The sequence below is a fragment of the Melanotaenia boesemani genome, chromosome 13 (genome assembly GCF_017639745.1).
Source record: "Melanotaenia boesemani isolate fMelBoe1 chromosome 13, fMelBoe1.pri, whole genome shotgun sequence".
Lineage (NCBI taxonomy): Eukaryota > Metazoa > Chordata > Actinopteri > Atheriniformes > Melanotaeniidae > Melanotaenia > Melanotaenia boesemani.
The window spans coordinates 24,717,068-24,742,307 of record NC_055694.1 but is presented as its reverse complement, the minus strand read 5'-3'; the positions used below and the strand labels follow the sequence as shown (position 1 = coordinate 24,742,307).

The 25,240-nt window shown below is 37.6% G+C and overlaps 2 protein-coding genes across 5 annotated transcripts in view; one reads left to right on the top strand and one right to left on the bottom strand.

Moving 5' to 3' along the window:
* The first annotated feature begins 1,343 nt into the window (after positions 1-1,343).
* LOC121651243 (RING finger protein 223) lies at positions 1,344-8,451 on the top strand. Its single transcript, XM_042003262.1, has 2 exons — positions 1,344-1,724; positions 6,028-8,451. Exon 2 carries the CDS (start codon positions 6,115-6,117, stop codon positions 6,817-6,819), a length of 705 nt encoding a protein of 234 aa, XP_041859196.1. The 5' UTR covers positions 1,344-1,724; positions 6,028-6,114; the 3' UTR covers positions 6,820-8,451.
* ptpn11b (protein tyrosine phosphatase non-receptor type 11b) overlaps positions 8,039-25,240 on the bottom strand; it is a 40,087-nt gene continuing 22,885 nt past the window's right edge. For 2 of the 4 annotated variants that reach the window (XM_042003258.1, XM_042003261.1), the window contains exons 4-16: positions 23,126-23,318; positions 22,699-22,818; positions 22,441-22,554; positions 22,060-22,156; positions 21,775-21,854; positions 20,534-20,689; positions 19,225-19,356; positions 18,750-18,904; positions 15,254-15,321; positions 15,023-15,174; positions 13,981-14,081; positions 13,737-13,867; positions 8,039-11,202 (exon numbers count right to left, since the gene is read on the bottom strand). In XM_042003258.1, coding sequence (XP_041859192.1) covers positions 13,780-13,867; positions 13,981-14,081; positions 15,023-15,174; positions 15,254-15,321; positions 18,750-18,904; positions 19,225-19,356; positions 20,534-20,689; positions 21,775-21,854; positions 22,060-22,156; positions 22,441-22,554; positions 22,699-22,818; positions 23,126-23,318 — 1,456 coding nt within the window. In that variant the 3' untranslated portion in view covers positions 8,039-11,202; positions 13,737-13,779. The remainder of the gene's footprint in view (positions 11,203-13,736; positions 13,868-13,980; positions 14,082-15,022; positions 15,175-15,253; positions 15,322-18,749; positions 18,905-19,224; positions 19,357-20,533; positions 20,690-21,774; positions 21,855-22,059; positions 22,157-22,440; positions 22,555-22,698; positions 22,819-23,125; positions 23,319-25,240) is intronic. The other 2 variants (XM_042003259.1, XM_042003260.1) reach the window with 2 other exon arrangements.

The window sequence follows — 25,240 nt, the reverse complement described above, 5'->3', positions numbered from 1 at the left end:
TCAACATAACTATGGCAATTTATGCCCTGTCTCCTGATGACGTCCCCAAGAGGCAAGTAGAGGTTAAAAAGAACTGCACCTAAAATTGAGCCATAGAGAACGCCATACATCAGCTATCTCCTGGAAATCGATTAATCAATGTTAATAAAAAAAATTCTGTCTGTGAGATAAGATCTGGACCTGTTTAAAACCAGCTCTGGTACCAGAAAGGCCAGCTCGGATCTGAAGTCAGTTTGAAAAGTATGGCACGGTTCATGATGTTAAAGGTAGCACTGAGCTCAAGCAGGACAAGAACGGATTTTTTCTCCAGGTTAGCTCTAATGTCATTTACACTTTTAACCAGTGCTGTCTCTGTGCTGTGCTTTGCCCTGAACCCAGACTGGTAGTCCTCAAACACACCGTTGTCTGTTATAAAATCACTTCAGCTGGTTAAAAATGACCTTTTCTAACATTTTGCCTAAAATGGTAAATTGGAATAGTTGGGATGGACTCTAGCTACCCCGTAACCCTTAATTGGATTAAGAGAGAATGAATGAATGAATGAATGAATGAATGAATGAATGAATGAATGAATGAATGGTAAATTGGACAGCTTCTGTTAAGGTGGGCCTAATCACAGCAGTTTTACATTCAGCTGGAAAGACTCCAGACTGAAGAGAGTAATTCACAATGTTAAGAATATCAGCCTGTAAAAAGGTACAAACTGACTTAAAAAGAGGAGGTGTGTGGATTGGATCTAAAAGACAAGTTTAAGTTTTTGCTTGGGTGACGATTAATAACCGTCTCTGCATCAGCCAGAATAAAACCATCCAGTGTTTTCTCCAATATGGATAGGGATACAGTGCAGTTAATATCCACAGTGATGGTTACTGAAATCAGATTTAATAGTATCTTATTCATAAAATGAGCTACAAATTCCTGTTTGTTGCAGTCACACTTGCATCTTTTGTTGGGCTGGTTTAAAGATTGATGATTTTAAAAATGATCTTTGTGTCATTGTGGTTATCCGTGACAGTTTTGGAGAAATATGTTCGTCTTGTCTGTTTATTGCTTTATTGTATATGGTTAGCTGTTCCATAGTGGAAGGTTAGTTTATTCTTCCTTCATCTCCTGTCAACTCATATGCGGTTTCTTTTTTAAACTTCTTACATCTTCATTTTTCCATGGTGGTTTTTGTTGTGTGTAAATAGTTGTGATTCTGAGAGGAGCAATGGAAATCAGGGTGGAACTCAGTTTACTGTCATCAACAATAAAATCAGAAGAAGCCGGTAAAAGGTGAGGTAAACTGTTGCATAAAAGGTGAGTAAAACGTGCAGCCCCTTCAGGGTTAAGACAGCCCTTTCAAGTAGTCCTTTTAAAGGTATTTGTTGACTGCTGACAGAGCAGGGCAGGTGGCAACGGCCAACAGACGGTGAGGAAGGAGGACCCAGTACTGACACTGACACAACAAGCTGCTACCTAGCCTCTGAACACACACTCTCTCTCTCTCTCTCTCCCTCTCTCTCTATCTCTCTATCGCACACACAGACTTAGTCATAACTCCAACTGAATATCAGAGCACATAGGAAGGACTTAGGCATAATTAAAGTCTCGAAGTACCTGCTGAGATCTCCGAGGTCTGTTGACGTTGATCGAGTAAACATGCATTCTCACGTGGAGAGGAAGTGAACTGAGCTGAGCCCAAGCTGAAGAGAGGATCATCTGACATCTTCATCATTTAAGAGGTAAACTGAACCTTTGCAGCTTTACTTGTTGCCTTAAGGCTTTGTGCAGTTTGTGGCTTGCCATTGTTTCATTACAAGGCCTAGAAATATTTGACTTCTCTTTTACTTGTGATCATTTTTGTTTAACCATACCTAAGACACAGCGGTTTATTTTAATTACTAGAGACAATCTATGAACTAAAAAAGATCAAAAGACTCATGACTTGAGAGTGAATCTGTAAATAAATGATCCTCCTCTCCTTAATATAAGTCTTTATTTTATATCTGTGTTGAACCCTCATAGCAGATGAGTTGATTTCTATATTCAGTGAGGATTGTCTGCATACATCAGCATACTCTTGCCTCTATTGTCTTTTGTGTTTACAAATGTTATCTCTTGCTCCTGTCTGTTTTCGCCATTTGTCCGTTTCATGTTCAGTTTAACTGGTGTACTGTGGCCTCACAAAACCCCCCACACCCCTCATTTCAAACATCAGGTAGATCGAGTTTCATTTACTTTACAAGCTGAGAACAGGTAGTGCAACATCGTGGATGGCAGTTAAACTATAAAGCAGCAAACACACAAAGCATAGCTTGACACAAAGGACCTGCAAAATTAGATGACTGAAGTCCTTTGCATAGGAAAAAAAAACCTAATTTGACTCCCACTGAAATGAGCTGTAATTCACTCATGAAAAACAAAAAAAAAAGCAAGCATTGCTGATAGTGTGGAGAGATAAAGTGAGACTCAACGCAGAAAAGTGCACAAAAACAATAAGGAAACCCACTTCATGTTTGAAGTTTGTGTTTTGGGTTTGATAATCATTTAGGCTGCGTTAATATTTGACCCTGCTGGAAAATAAACCAGGCTGCAATTCTCTGTCTCAAAAGCCTTTTTTAGACTGCCTTTCCTCCATGCACTCACTGGAAATTTTGCTTAGAAGATGAGAGCATTACTTAACTGTGTTTTTTATCATTTCCTTTGAAATAATTGGTTGTGTAAATAAGTAGTAAGACTTACACCTTAAAGTAAACTTAAACCATTCACCACGAAGTTAGACCACAGTGAATACATTCTGCTAAAGGAGAAGAAAGAAAGAACGTTACATGGTTTCACTTTAAATAGAGTAAAAATGATCTCTTCACAAATGAAAATCATTTTACATTTTAACAATCCATTACTCCTCTGTATGAAAAATAAGGGACAGGACTCAGGTGTGAACCTTTAACAAAGAAACCAAGTCAGCACTAGAAATGGAGACATTCAGATCTCATGGCAAGGATACAGACAAAACTTATGCAAAACAGATTGAGTTTAATTTCCATAGTTATCACATTCAACGTTAAGCTAAGGCCAAAGATGCAGCACCAATAAAGAAAGTCTACACCGGACCAGGTGTATGACAGGCAGGGAGTTTGGTGAGTGTTGTCACTTTGGTGCTTAGCTGGTTGCTAAACACAAAGCACACACCTGAGGCTTTGGAAAATGATATCTCTATAAATTATGGACAATATTGACCTTTAAACAGACATTGAAAATTAGCAATGCTGTCTGTGTTTGAAAAAGCTACTTATCACAATTTTAAAGCTCATATTCCGCATATGTATTGATTCAATTTATTGATTCAATTCTTATTTTCCAGCCTTGTAAATATTTGCATGTAAAATTTTCAGTTAGCTGCACATTATTTGCAAGCAGCTACTTCTGTCTGTGTTATTTGTAACAGCAACTCATCATAGAAGTTAAGCGTTATAAAAAGAAGCAGACTGAGGTTTTGCTTCATCGCTGCTGGGACGAAGCACACACCCTGTACAGAGAGCAATTAAGGATTACAAATGTGTAAAACATGCATTACAAATGTGTAAATCTTTGAGTACTCGTAAATGTGGGTCCAAACTCACACAGAAATAACAAGCAACCTAAACATGTAAAATTACACTTGCACACAATATAACCATTCATATGTTTGTACAGCAGTTTTTGCCTTCAAACTCACAGATATGATCATTTTCCGTGTTCAAAATGTTTTTTGAGCAGGCAAATCATTAGATGCGTGTGCACACATCGCCTGATGTGCATAGATCAGATTACATTTGTGCATGGATCAGCTTGCGTGTGCATGTGGAATTTTGAGACTCCTTTCCTGCATCCAAACTCCTCATGTGCCACAAATATGTGATGTGTTTAAGTTCTAGTAGAAAGCTGGGACATTTGAATTTTAAATAGATTACAGGGTTATTTTTTTCTATAGTTATTTCAAATTGGGAGCTATGCTGTCAAAGAAAGAACGGCTGATTATAATACAACTGATAATACATTACAAATTTGAAACCAATTTTGAGTCTAATTTCTCTCCATAACCCTTTAACTGAACTTCTGATAGTCCAGGGAGGCTTTTAACTGATAAGGCGTAATCATAATTACACAGCACAACTCCTCATCCTTCTGAAGCATGTCTGGATTCAGCAGGGATGAGGGGAGAGTTAGTGATGCAGGAATGTCAAGGGTAGATGGAGCGATTAGCCGGAGAACAAGTAGGGACTTTGTGTATGTGAGAGAACAGGGACAAGACCAGCCCTGAGGACAAAGTGAGGAGAACACCTGTGCTCTGACATCTTTCATTCCTCATACACAAACACACACATGAGTAATGTTAGTAACTTTAAATGCCAAACTCACAACATCAACAGGCATCGCTATTGTTTTTATGCTGCATCATGAAACAGGAAAACAAGGAAAACCAGAGGGAGCAGCAACCGTCCCCAAGATCTGTTAAGCTACTAGTAAAACTTGTTCTATTGTTTTCTGGAAAGTTCCTCATAGAAAACAATTAAATTCAGCCTGCATTTTTCTGTCATACTCACATCCACCACCTCACTCATCAGCCGCTGAAGGCCATGCAGATCCAGAACACAGTGTACCAACTGGAAGCCTATGAAAACTGTTCATAAGAAACACACACACACACACACAAAAACAATAACACTGAGCTCTCAGTGTACTTGGCTTTAATCCATTGCATTTCAGAAAATAATTTTGTCCTCTTTACCACATGAATTATGGTAAATTTATTAGTTTTCTTCATAAAAATGATGACATTTAATATACATGGTGCTAATCAAATGAAATCTAAAGTATAAGTAGAGCAGGAAGGTGTGGGTTTATATCTCCTCACATTTGTAAATATGCTTCTTTTATTACTTTTTGTTGGACAAACAAACATTGTGATGCATTTCTCTGGGTTTAGAGATTTACAGAGATGTTGAATCAACTGAGAATTAATATTATCACTTTTTTAATATTAAAAAATTGCAGCCTATAATATTCACCTCCACCAATACTGATACATGGAACTAACATCATATATAAATACTGAAAACGTCTTTCATTAGGAGCTAATCGAGTTTCAACTTCCACTCTCTGCTGGCTGATACTACCACATAAGTCCAGGCACGGTATAAAGACGGCACTATCGCAGCTGAAATTAAATTAAATTAAATCCTACATTAGTGAAAAATGACCTGCTGCTGGGTCTAAAGCTTTTTGACAGACTCAGTGTAAAAGGAGGCTCAGACACAAGCTGTTTATATCCATGTGCATCATATTAAAGTCTTTTGTAACATAAAGAAGCTGAGAGTAAAACAAATGACAATAATTAGAAAGATATATTCTTTTCCAAGATTGAGGTTTGAGGAAAAAAAAAGTTTTTCTTCAGTTTTAGTTGGAACTGACAAGTGATGATACTCTGGGTTGCACTGCTTGTACACTGCTGGTGAACTACACTAACACTGAAGGTGTCATGTATGTGACATATATGATTTAAGAGTTTTATAGTGGACTCAAAGGTCTTGTAAATGTTTTTTTAGGTTCTTTGCACATCCTGACTAGGATATTTACACGATTAGAATACTTTTAAGGAGAACATTTTGTTCATGTAAATAAGAGCACCCACATTGTACTGCACTACAAACACGGGTCAGTGTGTTCCTGGGTGGATGACACTTTGTCAGTGTTTTTTTTTTTTTGTTTGTTTATTTTTGAACATGTTGCTGCTGGTTGACGAAAACCACTAAGTTGCTCAACACATTTGACCCATTTAGCTTCACTCCTGTGACAGAATTACTCACTAGCAACTCAACATCCTGCCAGCTTTGTAATGTCATGTGTGTGTGAGTGGATAAAAACAGTTCAGTTCAAACATTCAGTTGGTCCGCATAAAATCTGCTCTGATAAACTTGTTAGGATTACAGCTGGAGGATGACTAAAAACAGATCTACAAGTGGTAGCACACTAACCTCTACTTTTCTTTTTTTTTCTCTTTAGACAACACAGATTTTAAAGATTGACCAAAAGGAGAAGACCAGGCAGTCCAAAAGGAGCAGGACAGAAGAGACGGAAGTCTTTCTGAAGATGGAGCAGCAAACTCCCCAGATTTGGCACATGCAGGAAATGCCTGGAAAGCTGCAAAAGAAGTTGTCAGTAGCCAACCAGCCGGAGTGCTCCATCTGCTACAACACCTATGACAACGTCTTCAAAACGCCCAAGCTGCTGGAGTGCACCCACACTTTTTGCCTTGAGTGCCTTTCCCGCCTCATGGCAGTATCGCTGGCTGATCAAGACAGTAATGGTGGCACACAACTCTCTTGCCCCCTTTGTCGTCACCTCACCACGTTGCCCGAGGAGGGACCCCCAGCCTTGGCCACCAGCCACGAGGTCCTCTGTAAACTACCCAGCCACCAGCAACAAGAGGAGCCTGTGTGGCTGGAAGGGGAGAGGCTGTGCTACAAGAGCTCCAGGCAAGATGCTGGTTCAGGTTCCCGTGATAGTCCCACAGCCTTCTGCATCTGCATTGACATTGGGGCCAGCAAGTCTGTGGATGTTCCTATCGAGACAAGGCCCAGGAACTATGGCGTGATGGGCAGACTGGCAGACTGGAAGAGGATGATCCTCTTCATTGTGCTCATGGTGCTGCTTGTTGTGGTTGTGCTGTGGCCTCTTCAGTGTGTATTCACCACTGGAAACATGCGCTGCATAAGAGGACAACAACTTGATCCTGTTACTACAACTACCACCGCTACTGCTGTTAATCACATTTCTAAAACACTAAAATTCTAAACTATCTGGACTATGATGGACTTCAAGATTGCAATGTTCAACATCTGACATCAAATGCAAATAATTGCACTTTGGTTACGTGTAGCCGGATAATACACGTACAACTGACAACACCTCAGATTAGGAGGACTGCAATGTCTAAAGCTACTATGCGTCGACTTATTGACGCTGAGTGTGTTCTGAGACACAAAAACATCCATGAATGCCAACTTTTGCACTCTAATACATCTGTATTTTAATACATAGATAAGGGGGTTGAGGGGTTCGACCACAAACGGGCCATGGTGTAGAAATTGAGTCCTGGCCAAATGGAGCATCCTAAAATGCTCTCTTTACTTATGAAATGTGAACTTTGATTTGCAAACATCCAGTTGGCTGCAAAGAGAATGAATGTGATCCCAGTGTGCCAACTAAAAGCTTTGTGAAATATATTTTTGATTGTGTCCTTCAATGTTTTTGTTTACAAAACTATGCCTAATATCACGATATTAACATGAAATATTTGTACTTGACAGCTCATTTTAAGTTTGATAATCTTAATATTTAAAAATGGCCTTTTTTTGTGGCATTCAGTGTGATTTTATAAATCTGAGCAGCAGCTGCAGTAAATTTCTCTTAAAAGCACAATGACTCACATTCTTTATTACAAATTAAAGTATGTACCATAAGCTGGAAAACAGCCAGCCGGCTGTTCATTTCCTCCCAACGTGAACCTTTAACCTGTGTCTATAAAAGAAAACCTTTTCTATTCCTGAACAGGAAACTGTCTTTATTTACTGGACTTGGTGCGTCACAGAGGAAAAGATAGCTTACTGGGTTTCCCAAATTGCTTAATTATTATACGTAGTTGATAAGATATGTTGAATTCTGGCTTTTATTCTGGAGTGCCCATAAAAGTCCAACTTCCTCAAGCCCAATTTAAACTGCCAGGAAACACAGATCGACATTAAATGCAGATGGAAAATAAAACATTGACACTTCACAGCATCAAAACTGAATCTTATAAGAAATGATTAGTTAAACACACAAATATTAATACAAGAGCAGCAAAGACTGTTTCACAAGACAGTATGTTCTCTGCAATCTGCCCATCACAACACTCACCTGGAGGCAAAACAGCCCAACATACAGAAAGTTTGATTACTTTTCTCACACAGATACCTTTTCAAATACTTAAATGTCAATGTACATGTGTGAAACAAGCAAAAAAACATGTAGCTTTACATTGTGCCTTCATAAACTTTTATTAATCTGTACAATAAACCATTTTGATGCCATTTCTGGCAGCTCATTGCATCAGCAGTTGTAGCCTATACAGCGAAAAAAGGCGTCTGGGTGGAGCCAGTGCAAGAAGAAGAGGAAACTGGACAACATGGGAGCACTTTGAATACCACTATCACATCAGGCTTACTGCAACCAACACAGGGAAGAAATCAAAACAGTCATGTTAGCACATTCAAGTAGATGTTAAGAGGATCAGCAGAAAGAAAATACAGATTACAACTGCATACCTCTGTAGACTCTGATTCAGACAGAATTCACTCATCAGGGAAATCATACAACAAATAGAAAATAATAATAAATCAGATACAACAGAAAATGCAAGAATGACCAAATAAATTTGAAGAAAAAGAAAAAAAAAAACTAACAGCAAAAGTCTAGTAAACTACAAAAACAACTTCCACAGCCAACTGACATCCACACAGCCTGAGGCCAAAGGTTCAGCAGTGACAAACTTTCAAGTACTGATGTTTCACCAAACTATAAAACAACTTGACCCATAGAGGCAAAGTGAAATACTATGGAAAATAATATAAAAAAAATGATCCACAGTGAATGATCAGACACAGGGAAACAAATCCACAAATCACTTCTCATTCATTGGACAAAGATCACAGTTCAGAGAGGAAAAACCTTCAACAGGAGAACATCAAGTAGTGCAGCATTTAGACAGGCATACTGTAGGCCTTCACTGTCACATGACAGCAAAGGCATTCATTAAAAAAGATAAAAACAAAAAAAGACAGCCTTTATTTACAAAATAATCTGTCATTTAAACACATGGCAAAAAGTTATACCAGTAAAAGCTTCTAAACTGTGAGACAAGTGACTGAATCTGTAGAGTCCATGCTCTAGTAAGCCTTCAGAAACATAAAAGGGTCATTTCACAGCAAGAAAACAGGCTGCTGTGGGTTACATTCAGCTGTATCAACCCACAATTTTTAAAAATTATAATCACTTCAGTGCAGCATTATTACCTCTATTATATCACTATATACTCTAATTGCCTTGCCTTGCCTAATTGGCTTTGCTGATTTAAAAAAAAGAAAAAATAAATTACTAGCTGCACCTTCAGGAGGTGAGTCCAGCTTGCTACAGCCCTCGACCTGGTTAGTTTCTGTTTCTGAAGGAAGAGAAGTAGTCTAAAGACAAATGCCCCTGATTTATGCATTGTTTTGGTGGATTGAAATTAGAAAAATGTAGACCACACACTGCTTTCACGTGTTCCTATTGTTTTGTTGAGGTTACCTGCAGATTGAGCCATTTACCTGCCACAAAGGTAAAACCACCTGTTCAGGTCTGTATGGCTTCTACTGAAACAGCTCTGACTTGTTAGGGCTGGGAGGTGAAACCTTTTGGGGTATTCTCCGAGGGTAATAAACTTTAGTTTCTTGTGGATTGGGCAACAAAGAATCTTGCAGATGTCTCATAAACCTGACATCTGGCTTAATGAGTTGGGCTCTATCCTGTTTTGGGCGGCCACTGCCCTGCAAAGCTCGCTGAGTTGAGTTTAGTAAGGTGGGTGATACATATCAACGTGCTAGGACCCAAATTTTCTGCTAGAACAAAGATGATTTGTGCTTTTTCACTTCATCCATTAGTGGTTTTATAACTGTACTGAAGCAGGACATGTTGGTGCTGGTTCTGGTGCTAAAAATAGCCAACAATCTGCTCGTGAGCACAGAAGGCTCAGGGCACCGCGGGACCACCATTCTACTTATCACATCAATGACGTCGGCTTACTCACCCTGCTATCATCAAGCCTGGATTATAGCCATCTTTTAAATTACTTTTTGGAGACAAATCTATTCTTCAATCTCAGGCAGATGGCCATCTGGCCCACTGTAATCGCCCCCTTTTTCTTGTCTCCTTGCGACGATCTCGTCTGACAGATGTTTGACCATATCAGACCTGCTGATTAACGAGGACAGCCAGTCAAACCAAGCTGAGAGACGGTGGCGAGCCAAGCTCCACTCCACCTTCCATCCAGGGTTCCTCACCATGCAAAGAAGGACTTCAAATTACTAATATGATCTCAAATGAAAATATATCTGGAGGAGTAATCAAAACATACGCCTTTTAAATTGATCTAATTCATAATAATGTTCATTTATAAATATACAAGATATATTTAAATAAATATCTCTTTATGTTACACAATCATGATACCAACCATCATGGACAAAAACACCATAAAACAAGGGAAAGTAGCTCATTCAGAGGACAAAAAAGAAAAGTCTCTAAATTCATCAGGAAACAACATAACACCTGTTTGTCATTTATAACTGCATGGGTAATCACATCCCACTTTTTTCACAACACTTCAGTCACATTTTCAAAAAATAAAACATAATAAAAAGTAGTTCACTTTTACAACCAAAACAAAAATCAATTTTTCAAAGAATTATAATAAGAGAGGGCAAACTTGCCCTTCTTGAGCTTCGGGAGCTTGTAGCAGGTTACATAACTGCCCTTGCCTTCACTCAGCAGGCGCCTTAATAACCACCACAGCTGGAGAGACAAAGAGCAGCAAAAACAGTCTTAAGGTCGGAGTTCAAATCATAGCCAGCAAAGACAGAGAGAGAGGGATAACCAGCAGAGTGATTTCTGGCAACAAGCCGACAAACAGCTTAAGCTTTGACCTCCTCTCAGGTCCCGTACAGCTCTGCTAAGTTCAGCATGGAGCAGACTTTGTGTTTAATATCTGTACCCCATGGAAACTGCTTGTTTATCATGTTAGCTTGGGCTTCCAGGGTAAACAGTAAAATTGTTACAGCAGGTTTAGGCAAACTAGATTACAGACACATCCTGTCACAAGGCACTTGTGCTGGTTGAGAGAGAAAGAAAACAGTAAGAAAAAAGGGAGGACGGGCGGGCAAGGCCCCTGGGTGAGGGCAGCAATTTGTGGATTCCTCCCCTCTACAGGGGGTAAGATTTGACTCCAGACTGCGAGCAGCCAGTCCAGCAGAGCGGTGGCAGGGGAGCAGTCAGCTCACCACCTTCAGATCAGGGTCCACCAGCGTGCAGTGCAGTTTGGAGCATCACACTTCCTCTGCTCCCCAAGAGATTTTCAGATGTGATGAAGAGATTCTTTTGCTGAAGCTGCATAAAAAGAGACAAGAGAAATAAATGTGTGCTGGTCTCTAAATCCTAGAGAGCAGAATGTAAAAATTCAATAAAAAAAAAAGCTGAAAAACACAAATAAAAAGCATTTTACCTTCTAGTTTATAGAACCTGTAAGCCTACTAAAACCAGAAACCATAATAATCCCACAGTTACCGTTACATTTTTCATATGTGACACCACATAAGAGAAGAAAAAACCCAAACTGGAAATCAAACTGTTGGTTATAAATACAGGACACAAAATCTCAAGCTAATAATTTACAGATGTAAAACTGCAGCAGCAGTTAAACTTCTCATAAGGATGAAGTGGAGACAGAAAAAGATCCAAGTATCATATTTTACACCACATTTTAACATGCCAAAACTTTATTTAAACATGAGAGCGTAATCTTCTCTACTGGCCAGAAGAATTGTCCTCACCAAGTGGAAGGACTGTCAGCCCCCAATTTTGTGGCTCAGAGACGTTATGAGCTATAGGATTATGTTTACCATCAGAGGGTGTGTTTTATGCTTCCTGGCAACCATTTATAACGTTTGTTGAGAATCTGTCAGCTACAGATTCGTGATTGTTATCATGTTTATGTACATCACCCAATGACCCATTGATCTACATGTGTACCTTCTTTTATGATCAAGAACATATATAAATATGTCAGACCATTTTTTTCCATGTGAGATCTGGGATCAAGGGGTGGGGCAAATGTTGTTTGCTTATGTAAACTGTTAAAAAAAAACAGACAAAAAAAAAAAAACAAAAAACAAAAAACACTTGGATTAAATTTTAACATGCAACAAAGAAAAAAAGAAAATATACAGCCGCTCTGACTTCCTGATGGCTTATCTGCTCTGTTCAGCTTCTAGAGACTTCTGTCAAAGTAGATTTCTAGCACACTAGAACAAAGAGCTATTTCTGGGATGTTTGCTGAAATGTGCAACATTATCATGGGAGCTGCAATCAGCTGAGATGATGCAACTTTCACTGATGAAGTCTGTGGATAAGTCTTTACTTTCCTTTTAATCTCAACTTACAACTTTTACAATCATAACGTTTGAAGCTATTTACAGTTTGTTTTTATCCATAAAAGAAAGATCTTACCATCTTTGTGTTTTTATTTCCTCTGAGGAAGAGGTCACAGACTGAAACACGGACGTCACACACACAGACGTTACAGATATGAATCATCAGTTAAGCTAACGTGTCTTTTGATAGAGCATGCTAAATCTAGTAACTCTGCTTATACCACTGCTAAGTGACCAAATCCTGCTCTGACCAAACTCTTTTGGCTGATAAACTGTAACTACTGAATCGTTTAGCTTCAGTCTTTTACCCCTGACTTCTTGCAAGACCAGCAGGAGTTCCAACTGAATGGATAAAAAGGAGCTGAGAAACCTGACCGACACAACCTCCATCTTTTAACAAAAACTGATTAGAAATGGCTGGATTCAATAACAATCAGTCTCTACAATTCCAAAAACAAAATGGATTTAATTAATTTTAAAACCATCCATCCATCCATCCATTATCTTGACCGCTTATTCCATTTCGGGTCGCGGGTGAGCTGGAGCCTATCCCAGCATTTTAACAGGTGAGAGGCAGGGTACACCCTGGACAGGTCACCAGTCTGTCGCAGGGCCAACACAGATAGAGACAAACAACCATTCACACACACACACTCACTCCTACGGAGAATTTAGAGTGTCCAATTAACCTAACATGCATGTCTTTGGACGGTGGGAGGAAGCCGGAGAACCCGGAGAGAACCCACGCATACACGGGGAGAACATGCAAACTCCACACAGAAAGGCCACCACCCTCAAGGTTCGAACCTCCCCCCAGCCGAGATTCGAACCGGCGACCTTCTTGCTGTGAGGCTGCGGTGCTAACCACCACACCACCGTGCAGCCCAATTTTTTAACCATTTAAAACATATTCACAAAGCAAAAAATTTGCTGTATTTAGAAAATATTCTATATTGATGGTAACATTAGTGAAGCTTGATAGTAGTCACTAAGACAGAAAACAATTATGGTGTGAATTGGGGCTGATTATAATCAAAACCTAATTTAAATCTTTAGTTTGTTTTAATTCGGAGCTCTGCTTTTGTTCAATAAGATCAAAGCTGCTCCAGGCCACCTCATAATTTCAAACTTGATAATGAAAAGAAATATTCCTCTGCTTACATGACGGAAGAAATTCAGCGGTCTGCAATCAGTGGAAATTCACCCGTTTTAATTTCAAGGGAAAATTCAGATTCTCCTACACATTTCCCAATACTATAAATTCTTCATTTTCCACCAACAGCTAAATCAATGAGAATCAATGGCCTGCAAACAACAACTTTCATTAAAAGCAACACTTTTGCCACTGACCTGTGAAATGACTTCATACCTTACGGCGATAGTTGTTTTATAAAGTACCCCAATCGTATTAACAGTGTCCTCAATAAAAAATGAACCCTTTTACAGGCAGAAAAGACCAAAACAACTTCTATTTGTAAATAAAATACTTACAGAGAGGCAGACAAGAGAGCAGTGGAGGTCCGCAGCAACAATTTCACCTCCTGGTGTTACTGCTGAAAGATGCCTGAGGGCTTTTGAAGTTTATATTCTCGTACACGCTTGAAGAATCATCATTTGTCATCCTACAACACAAAGAGAAATGACTCACTGGTAAAATAAATGCTTTGAAAATCGCTTCTACTTTAGCTCCATGATGAGATAGTATGCCCATCATGCCATCATGAGGGACACTTACACAGAAGATGAGCGCGAGGAGGCCATGTTGTGTTTGGACCTGGAGTTGGTCATTTGAGGATATTTGATATTAGAATATTCTCTCTCCTTACTCTTACTCCTCTGAAAAAAAAACAATAAAGGGATGTTAGAAGACATGATTATTTAAGTGTAAGACTTGGATGAGGTGCATAAAAGTTTAGTGTAATGAATACATGGTGTTTGGATATTAAGTATCTCAAGGTCTTCGTGTTCATCAGATAGAGCCAGTTGAGCTGGTTGGTCCCCAGAAGGAAGGGTCGGGTAAGATCCAGGACTCACTGGAGACATTATTAATGTCTGGGAACACCTTGGTGACCATCTGTGCTTACACTGTGACTGGTGAGACCCAGTACCAGATGAGCAGCAGAAAACAGATGGATGAGATTTGTAAAGCTGCACGTATGCATGTTTTTTAGTTGTTTTTTTTTAAACAACCATAAGAAAAACAAAACAGGACAAAAATCTATTTGTCATTAAGCCATGGTGAAACTACGTGCACATGTGCAAGCCTGACATCTACCACACTAGTCTATACAATTCTAATGAAATTGTTTTGGTCAGATTTTTTCCATTTACATTCTACTGTACTAGGCTTAAACAACTATAAAAATGTTTAAACATGGCTTTAAAACTGCCAAAGAGTCAAGTTGGATGGATATTGTTATCACACATTGTTCATGAATCTGGCCTCAGGTGTTCCTATAAAAAAACCCAACCAGGTGGCAAAATATGTCAGCCCACTGCTTTCTAGAAAATCTAGAGATGGGTGAAATGCAGAAGCTAATTTTAGTAAAGTCTTTAAATAAAAAAAACCTTAGCACCATATTAACAGGAACAGGAATTAAAGCAATATTAAGCTCTTAGGTAGTTGACATGCTGATGTTTGCTTCACTGTTCTACAGTATAGGAAAGGAGGTGATTATGTCATGACTTTATTAAAAGAAAAGTAAACAGAGTGCTCTGTAAAGTTGTTTAAATTTTTTAGAGGTGATTCTATTCGAACTTCTGGTGCTGCAAGGTACCTGCTCCTCTTTCAGTCTCTTCTGAGCTGTGTCTATGTACTGATTAACCGCCATGTAGATGAACTTATACTGAGCTTCTGTCTGCACCATGCCAGATCTCTGCTGCCGTACCCTTTGGATGGTTTTTGGGATGTCTATGTCACAGTCAAGACCTAGATAACACAAATACAGAAATGATCAGAGATGCAAAACAATGATTTAAAGTGACTCCAGTGTATTTCCATAGCTTACCTTGGCGGTTAATAATGTCAATGAGGATGTCGATGACAATAATTGTGCCTGTTCTGCCGATGCCTGCGCTGCAGTGACAGAGTAATAAGTCAAAACTATGTGTTGATACAAGAAATTAAACATCAGTATTTGAGCAAAACATGAATATCTTTGTGACAAGAATGCTTTGTTTAATTGATTTATATAAGATTTTAGCATGAATAGTCTTTCAAAAGCCCATGTGATGAAAATAAAACTGTTTTTGTTTCTTATAAATCTTTTCATTTATTGTTAAGTCAGATAAAAATACAGCCATAGCTCTGAGAAAGTTGTTCAATTCACAGTGAATGATTTAATCAATGAAAGCAAAACTGGTAAGCTAGTTAGCTCAGGTGGCTGAGCATCAGCCTTTTATATAGGAGACCAGGGTTTGACTCCCCTAGGGGACGAGTATTAACACCTTCCAGTTGGGATCTCAGGCAAGACCCTTAATGCTACTGCCTAACCATTTTAAGTTGCTTTGGATGAAAGCGTCTGCTAAATAACTGTAATGTGTGTTAGAACTAATATAAAACATTTATTTAGTCAGACTGATCATGTTTACATTTGGGTGGTGAGCAGGTAACAGGGAAGAACGCCAAATGGAACAACCTGTTAAAACATCTGCTGTCATCTGGTCTGAATGTGGCAGTGACCTATGCAAATATTTAAAGTACATATAAAACATAGAAATAAATACTATGAGCCACGTTGGAACAGTTTTATAATGAGCTAAACCTAGATCAAGCTAAATCTGATGTAGGTAATCTTTATCTTATGACGCTGCAAATTGTAATTTGTAGTTTTAATAAAGGAGCAACACGTCCTAACTGCAGATTAATGAAAAGCAAAACCTGCTGTTCCAGATTGTTTCTGAGTGTGAGCTGCAGGGATCCTTTGTTAAGAGAAAACTAGACATCATTGGTATAATAGGTAAAGAAAAAATCAACAGTCAACCAAATGAAATATAATGGGGCATAAATGCCAAAGGACTAAATGTTATTAAAAGCATGTGTTTATAGTACTGATAACCAAGTCTGAAAGAGACAACAAGGCTCTAATCGTGTACCTGTTATTAGAGAAAAATTGAATTGGTCATAAATTTGGGGGCAGTGGCAGCCTAGTGGTTAGAGAGGTGGGCTTGGGTCTGAAGGACCTGGGTTCATTTTATGACAACTTAGCTAAGTTGAATTTATTTAAAATCTACAAACAGACTACCTTATTGACAGCACACCCCAGTGGCCAATAGAGACACTTTCTAAAATCCATATTATGTAAAGGGATTTTAAAGCTAGAATTTTGTGCCTAATGGTTCATTTGCATAGGAAAATCCTGGAAATCACAACAAAAAGAGCAATATGCAGTACTGAACAAATATCGCTAGCTACCCCTCATTTCTTTATTGGCCAAAAACTGGGAAACAGGTTCTGAAATTTATTGAATCGTGTTTAAATAATAAAACATACAGTATAGAAGCCAAACAGCAAGTTTATGGAATTCTAAGGAGTTTGAAAGTCGATATTTGGTGTGTGCTTTATTATTAGAATAGAATAGAAGCTTAATTGTCATTATACAGTGTGAAACAACAAAACTTTGTCTAGCAGAAATCTCCAGCAGTAGCTATATATCAAATGTGCATATATGTACATTTATAAAACAAATATGTTAAGAGCAACCACATGTATATAAAAAGTAAATAAATAAATAAATATTTACACATCCTGAACCCACTTAGACAAGCTTTCTTGTAATTTCTTTAAATAGTCCTAAGGAATAGTTCTCCATTTTTCCTGAAGGATATTTAAAAGTGCTTCTTGAATGTTGCTTTTTGTCCTACTCCTTGTCAAGGTTATTTCATTCTGCTTTAGTAATGCTGAGGTCTGCACCCTGGGAAGGATTCATCACTCCATAAGACCTCTTGCTATTGTTTCATTTAGCATACCTCAGTCCTTTCTCTCCTAGTCTTTAAGAAGGACTTCTTGTGAATTTCTGATGAAGCTTCAATGAACAGTAGATCAATTTGCAGGGCCGAAAGCATCCTGTTGGGCCACTAATGGGTTTTGTGCTGTCTTCTATTTATACTTCTTAAGGACATCACTTATGCTTATGCTATATGGTCTGTCACTTCTTGTATCCTTCTCTTGACCTGTTTCCAAGGCTTTCAAGGCTAGAATAGCCTATTATTCCTCATTGATAGAGGGAAACAAGAACAACCCCAGGTTTTTTTTCAGCACTGTAGCCAGGCTGACTTTAGTGCCCTTGAGTCATGTATTCCTTTAACTCTCAGCTGACTTCATTATTTTCTTCATAAACATAAAATAGTTTCTATTAGAGAAAAATCTGAGATATCCTTCCCACTATTGATGGCGTCTCATCCACAGCAGCTTTAGAGATGTCGTTGGAATCTGATTTATGTTTGGCCCGTTTCTATCCTGTACAGCTCTCTGAGTTAACCAGAATAACAGCTTCATCTAAACCTTCAGCTTGTATTTTAGACCCCATCCCAACCAGACTGTTCAAAGAAGTATTTCCCTTAATACATCTGTATTGGAGCTGATGAACATATTGCTAGCTAATTATAGACCTATATCTTCTCATGGCCTCAGATAAAGGACTCCTGTCTGTACTTATCTTGTTAGATCTCAGTGTATATATGTATATATATATATATATATATATATATATATATATATATGTATATGTATATATATATATGTTAATGCATTATTATTGTGTTAACACATTAATTACTTAACGCCTTTATTTTATTGCACGTTAATTTAATTTTATTTTTTTTAAAGTTCTTGCTCACTGGCTCTGAACACAGAGAAACCACATGCAGAGGCTTGCAGTCCATGCCTCTTCTACCATGTCTCGCCTTGCTGCAGCGTCTGATGTAATCAGGAGATAGCTGGTTTATTAAAATGAAGAGACGTTTTCTGTCTGGAACTTTAGAAAGATGAAAAAGAACATTTCTTTTTGTCTGTCAAAACCCATGCAAATGGGCAGAACATTGTGATTTTGGATGGGAAACTGCTCCCAAAAGACAATAAGCACTTTTTTTTTTTTTTTTTTAATTAAATGCGGCTTTATCCTGGTAGATATAAGCTTTGAGGCAAGACAGCAGGTAAGACATTTTAAGACTATGTTTTACAAATGTGAAGCATAAATTGGGCCTTCTTTTGCCTCTGGTTTGGCAAATCCTGGTCATAGCGAGAAGAAACTTACAGTTTTGGAATCTGTGAGATGTGAGCTTTCAGTAGAGGTTTGGTGGTCATAGACAAGGGTAATAAATCTGGATGATAAAGCACTAAAGGTGCATGGATGAAAGTTATTGTGCATATTATGAATATTTATTTCTTCTCACAACTTATCATGCCCCCCCCCCCCCGCCGCAAAACCTACACATTGGATGTGTCCCATGTTAAGCTCAGAGCTTATGAGCTTGTCTAACATTGTTGCTCTGTGCTAGCTGTACCTGCAGTGGACAACAATGGGTCCAGTGTCTTTAATGGTGTTCTGGGTGCGGTTGACCTCCTCTAGGAACCACAGGACACCACCGGGCTCATTGGGCACCCCATGGTCCGGCCAGCTCAGGTACTGATAGTGCCAGATGTACCTCAGAGGCTCTTTCTATAGTTAAAAAAGAAGAGATCAAGTTATCCCAAAAAATTTTAAATAACTGTTCACTGTTAAATCATATTAAACAGAGAGTTATTATCAAAGCCACTTCTTTTTGATGTTTTATTAAATTATAATACTGTGCACAATTTAATAACATCAATAACATAAAAGATCACAAAACAAACTATTTCTTCTGTATCTTCTGTTCATGCCATGTTAATCCCCCCCATAAGAAAAATCATGTGCTGTAGCACTATGTGAATGTTTGGTTTTATAATTTGACCCCAGGGCAGTGGGTCAACCCAGACTGAATGCATAACTCTCCCTACCCGATCCAGACGTGTCACCTCCAGCTTCCTCAGGATGTAGTCCTGTGCTGGCCATTCATCTACATTCCTCACCTGCACCTTTCCAAACTCCTTAGTGCCAAGGAGGTCTGGCCAGTAACGGACACATTTGTTCTAAAATCAGAGTAAAATCATAGAGAGAGAAAGATGGAGACAGAAGACAAATGGAAGGTTTTAGACAGTCTGAAGAACCAACTCATATCATGAAGCTTTACAGTCAGCTAAACTGTAAAACTATCCTTACTGTCTGCCTCCATACCCTACCACACACACATCCATCCATTTTCTATACTGCTTATTCCAGTTCAGGATTGCAGGGAAGCTGGAGTGTATCCCAGCAGTTACCAGGCAAGAAGACCACACATACATACACATGATAATCTCTACAGAAAGTAACCACTGCTCATTCACGAAAGCAGATTCTGTTATCTAACAGCTTTTATCTGATAATAAGAAAAACTATAAGTGCGGTATAACTTAACATTGAAAGTTTCATCAAACCTTGATATTTTTGGTTAAATTAGAATTGACAGGATTATTAGGATTAAGCTCACCAGGAAATTAATAATAGACAGAGGCTAAATAAAAAAGTTCAAGAAAAAAACAAAAATGAGCAGTCCCACAGTTGTTTACCTTGTTTAATGAAAAATACCATTTTAAGGGAGTATTTCCCAACTCTATTGTCTCTACTGTCCTACTTGAGCTGATGCAAATGTGATGCATGCTGACACTTCTGATCTTCAGCAGCTGATAACGACTAAGCAAATCCACACATCCCCTACTTGAATCACAAACAGTGAAATTCAAAATTAATAGTTTTGATTTAAAATTATTTAAAATCAGCTCGATTATGTTTTTTTTTACTTCACTAACCCTTAGTTTTTTTTTTTTCATTTTTAAAAATCTGTTTAATGTGTAACTTGCAGGAATAAATGTTTATAAAAAGTGCAATTCCAACCTTTTCTGATTCATGGTTGCATGCTGAAGCACACAGCATTTCTGCAAAGCAAATTACTGTTGAACTACTGTTGCATCTATTGTATTCAACAACTGCAACAACAACAACAACAATAATAATAATAATAATAATAGTAAGAAAGCTGGAAGAGATACAAGTTATTGGTTGTTCGAATATTGTTGGAATTTTAATTTTCTCCAATTCTCTTCCAGAGTAAAACCTCTATTATAATAAAAATAACTTTATTTTATCAGGACTGATAAACAGAAACAAGTGTTATTAATTTTTACCACAACAGTTTGTACAAAATGCACTTTACTGCACACTGCTCACCCTTCCACGCTCCATCTCCTTTGTGGTCATGACGATGACGTGCGTATTCTCCTGATACACCATCTTCCAGAAGTCAATGACTGTATTCTGTAGGCACCCTTGAGTGGCAATAAAGATTTTGCCCTCCTCCACATGCCGCCCGTCTTCATGCATACTCTATATTAGTGGACAAATATATACTATTAAGCACTGACTTAAGTAATCTGACATAAATCTGTAAATTTGTATTTTCCCTTATGGGATTAATAAAGTATTTTTAATTTCATTTCATTTCATTAAGAAGAGAGATGTGTTAATTGAAGTACTTTATGATGCTGGTGATTGGTACTGATAGTTTTATTGCTAAATGCAAATATTTTAGTTTCACTCCTTGCTGTGAATAAATGATTAAACTATAATTAATAATTATGAAATCACAACATTCTAAAGCAGGGGTGTCAAACATTTGATCTGGGGGTCAAAACTGGCCCACCAAAGTTTACAATCTGGCCCACAGGATGAATATGGCAAATGTGAAAATGACATAGTAGACATTAACCACAATTTATTAAATTAAAACAACTGCATTTCTTAGTTTGTCCATGTGAGGTTGCATTTTTTTCATGTTTAAATATAAAAAATGTAGTGGGCAGGGGAATAACTTGTGATAACTTTTTTATCCATTAGGAAAGACATTTAATATCTTCTTTAATAGCCATATATTTCTAAATAAATGTCACCATAGTTTGTATGATGAGGTGAGTCAGTTCAGTCGATCGGGATTACTACATTGAGGTGGAAATGTTAGGTTGTTCACATTTGAAATAACTTACAGCTCTTGATATGTTACTCTAAATATAATGTGAAATATGTTATTTTTTAGTTCCAGATACCTGTGATTAAATGTTTTGTGATTCTCTAGATCTATTCTGATCTGTCTATGTGCATTTGTAAATGATAAACTGAGGCAAAACATGGTAGAAACATGTTCATAATTTGTTTTCTAAAAGGATAGGCCATTAAATGTAAACATCTTAAGGCTGTACTTGTACTTTTTCAGGAAGGGAAAACTACTTTCATTATTTGTAGGTTGTTATGTTATCATTTTAATGTTCAGGCCCACTTGAGATCAAATTGATCTGTATGTAGCCCTGAGCTAAACTGAGTTTGACACCCCTGATCTAGAGCAATTGTTGAGCTACTATCTTTCAGTTAAGCACAGTTATTGATGCACTTTTGTGTTTTACTCAGAACAGACTTACTCTGATATAGTTTGCGTTGATGTAGTCCGAACCAGGAACTTCTGGATCAATTTCTCTAATTACAACACGTGTTGTGTCAACTGTAAACACAGCAAAACGTATTAATACACAACAAAGTCTGCAGCTCTCTGAGATCACACTAGTCTAATCACAGTTGATAGTTGATAGACTATCAAAGCAACATCTTTATGCTCTGCTCAGGCTTCTCTGTCATCTGTCTGCTTGTGTCATTTTTTCCACAGGAAGTTGGGGAGACAGGAAATGGCAGGTTGCTGTGTGACTCACAGGGGAGGATATTCTTGTATCTGTTTTTACTCTTGTTTTCTGGCTTCTGGCCTTCTTTCCGGGGATACAATAGTTTGCACTCCTGCTGCTGAAGTACCTGATAATTGATAGAAAAAAAAAACAGAGAAAGATTTATTTCTAGTATTGATCATTACAAAAAAAATTCAATATTGGAAATACTCAAATGTTTTTTTTTTTCTGAACAGTTTTGCTTAGATTACAGCAGGGGTCACCCTGGTGCGCAACAAAAGAAAAACAGCATATTTTACCACTTACTTACCACTTCATCTGAACACTTGACCAACTAATTAATTATGATATAAATTTCCCCACATTCTGGTCATAAATAATTATTAGGAGGAAGGTTTTTACTGCACATACCTCAAACTCTTCCCAGAATCCCTGTTTGGGCTTCTCAGAATTTTCTGCTACCTTGTTGAGTTGTAGTACCCGGTTCCCAATGTCGGCTGCATTTATCCTTGTCGCATTAAAGGGCTATTGTTTTACAAAAATCATATTTTTATATGGTTACAACTAAATATAGGATTCTATTCATGCACATTAAATAGTTTCAAATTACTATACAATATTAAACAGATTAGATGCTTTTGTTTATTTGATTAGTCAAATTTCCTGTACCTGTTTGAGGTGCACTACAATACCACTTTTTTCCACCATGGGGTTCTTCTTGTAGTGATCCACCAGGTCAGCCAGGGTATCAAACCTCTCACCACCACCTACGTCATATTTACCATCCTGCTGAAGACAAACATGGACATAAACATCAGATAAAATACGACATGACCGACTGAGGCCGATTCAACACAGATCGGATATGTATCTGAATTTAGGAATTTAATATAAAAGGGACTGTCTTTAAAAACTTTAAAAACTCTGATATGAGTCACATATGGGCATAAAAATCGGAACTGAGCTGCAGTGTGAACGTAGCCTGAGTGATAAAATCATTGGAAAGCTCCAGCTTCAATCCACCTGAACAATACCCAAAATCCTCAAGTGATGTAAAATTTAGTATATTTCAGATAATGTGAAATAATGTTCTCACCTGGTAGCGAATCATAACATGGGTAACCTTGGTCTTGCGGTCCACATTCTCATGTTTCTCCTCATTTGTAAGAACTGAGAGGACAAAGTCTCCTGGTTTACTTTGGCTCTCCCGTACCAGAAAGCTGCCAGCTTTGCCTTTTTCTGAAAGCAGTTTCTCTGCGTCTTTTCCAGAAAGGTGTCCATGGTACCACCTAAAGATAAATGACAAAATCAAATATTAACATATTAAAACAGAAAAAATAGTTAAGGTTAACCTAACAACTTAAAGAATAGTATCATGTCAATTATCCTCTCAAAATGGAAGAAGAGGATATTCTGTAGTTCTAGATAAACATATTTATGGCACTGTTATTGAGCAAAATTTTAATTAACAGGGAATACATGCTTGTATCTGTGACCTTTGTGACCAAATTCACATTAATATAAAATCGAAATGTTTTACTGTGTACATGATGTCATATTAGCTGTGTGTGTCTGCAGTATCAAAGTGAGGCTTGCAGTAACAGACACGCCATCAGAAGAAATAGAAATGTTAATTAAAATGTTGGCCATTCATGTTCAAAAACACAATCAGTTTCAGTGACTTTTTGATGTCAGACTGACTTTATTCACAGCTTCCTTCTCCAACTACCAAAGTCTCTGCCTCGGGCTGAATGTTGTTGCAAGGTGGACAAAATTACAAGACAAGTGAGAGAAGTTGAGACAGAAACTTTTACAGCTGAGGGGGAGGATAAGTAATATGCTTCCTGTTTAAGGGCAAAAAGTTCCATATTGTATCTTTGGGGGTTTAACATAACACAAATCTATATGCATTGTGAGCGTAAACTCCTACTCAAGGACGAATCTCTTAAACTGCTGCAGTCTTACAATTTTACTGATGTTAAGATGAAAAACTTGCATGTATGCATTTTTTATTTTCCTGTGTGGTGAGTAAGAACACAGAGGAAATGTTAACAAGAGATGCAGGTAGAATGGAAAAACCACACAAACCAAAACCATATATCATAAGCTGCTTTGAGCCCTAAACAGAAATGGAGACATATAGTTTGTGATGTGCAGATGTGTAAAAATGAAGCGTGCATCATAACCAGATCACAATAGTTTTTAATAATAATATTTTGTTTTGCAAATGTGATTGGGTCATTTCCATAAGGTCTCTTCTGTAAATACACTCATGCATCACAAACATCAACACACCAGATGCCCTCATCATCTAACAACAAGGTATTTAGATGAAATGAAGTGGATAACTGCATCCGGGCTATGTTTACTCCCTGAGTGATGTTATTGCATCGATATTTTTGGCACAGACAAAACACCCACAAACCGCTTAGTTTGTCCTACCTTGCATTTTGGAATATGCCACTATATATGCATGTGGAGGTGAGGTGCATCTGAATTTAATGACTGTGAATGTGTATATAAATAAAAAAAAAGAAATTCATACTGCATGTGTAAACATGTAGGTGAACTAGTACATAATTAATGAGTTACTGGCAGATTCCTCCCAAATGCCAGTCCACTTAATACTTTACTGAGTGGTGATGTGGCTGTGGGCCAGTAATTCAATATTATTGTTTTTATTGTCAGCTCTAACAAGAATTGCACTTAGATAATAGCATCACAAACTGAATTAGTTTTCAGGATCTCAGTCTTGCCTTTTATGTTCATCCTATTTCATTCTACATCATCTTTGGTTTTCACAGCAGACAGTTGTTTTGAATAATAACTTCAGCTCTGATAAATTCACACAATTTCTCTATGAGTATCATGAAACAGTAATTCTTGTGGACAGCTTATCACTTTGGACCCGATTTTTGTCTTCAACTGGTTCATACCAAAGCAGCAAAGGAGACCTTTGCCAGTGTTTTCTGTATTAATATGTTTAAAAAAAAAATAGGTAACTATCAAATTGACACGAATATTGAAAATTAAAACAAACAAGTTAGATATATAGACTATCTATTCAACAATTAGGATGTTAAATAAAGTTAATATTTTAAAACTTAATATTTTTTCAACAGTTTTTTTCAACTTTTTTCATTAAATTTGATGATGGCGAATCTGTCCTACTGAGCTGTAATTAAATTGTACACATGTCTAAAACCTTTTT

Bases quoted from the DNA above. Each gene is read 5' to 3' on its own strand.
- LOC121651243 (XM_042003262.1), top strand. From the start codon at position 6,115: ATGGAGCAGCAAACTCCCCAGATTTGGCACATGCAGGAAATGCCTGGA.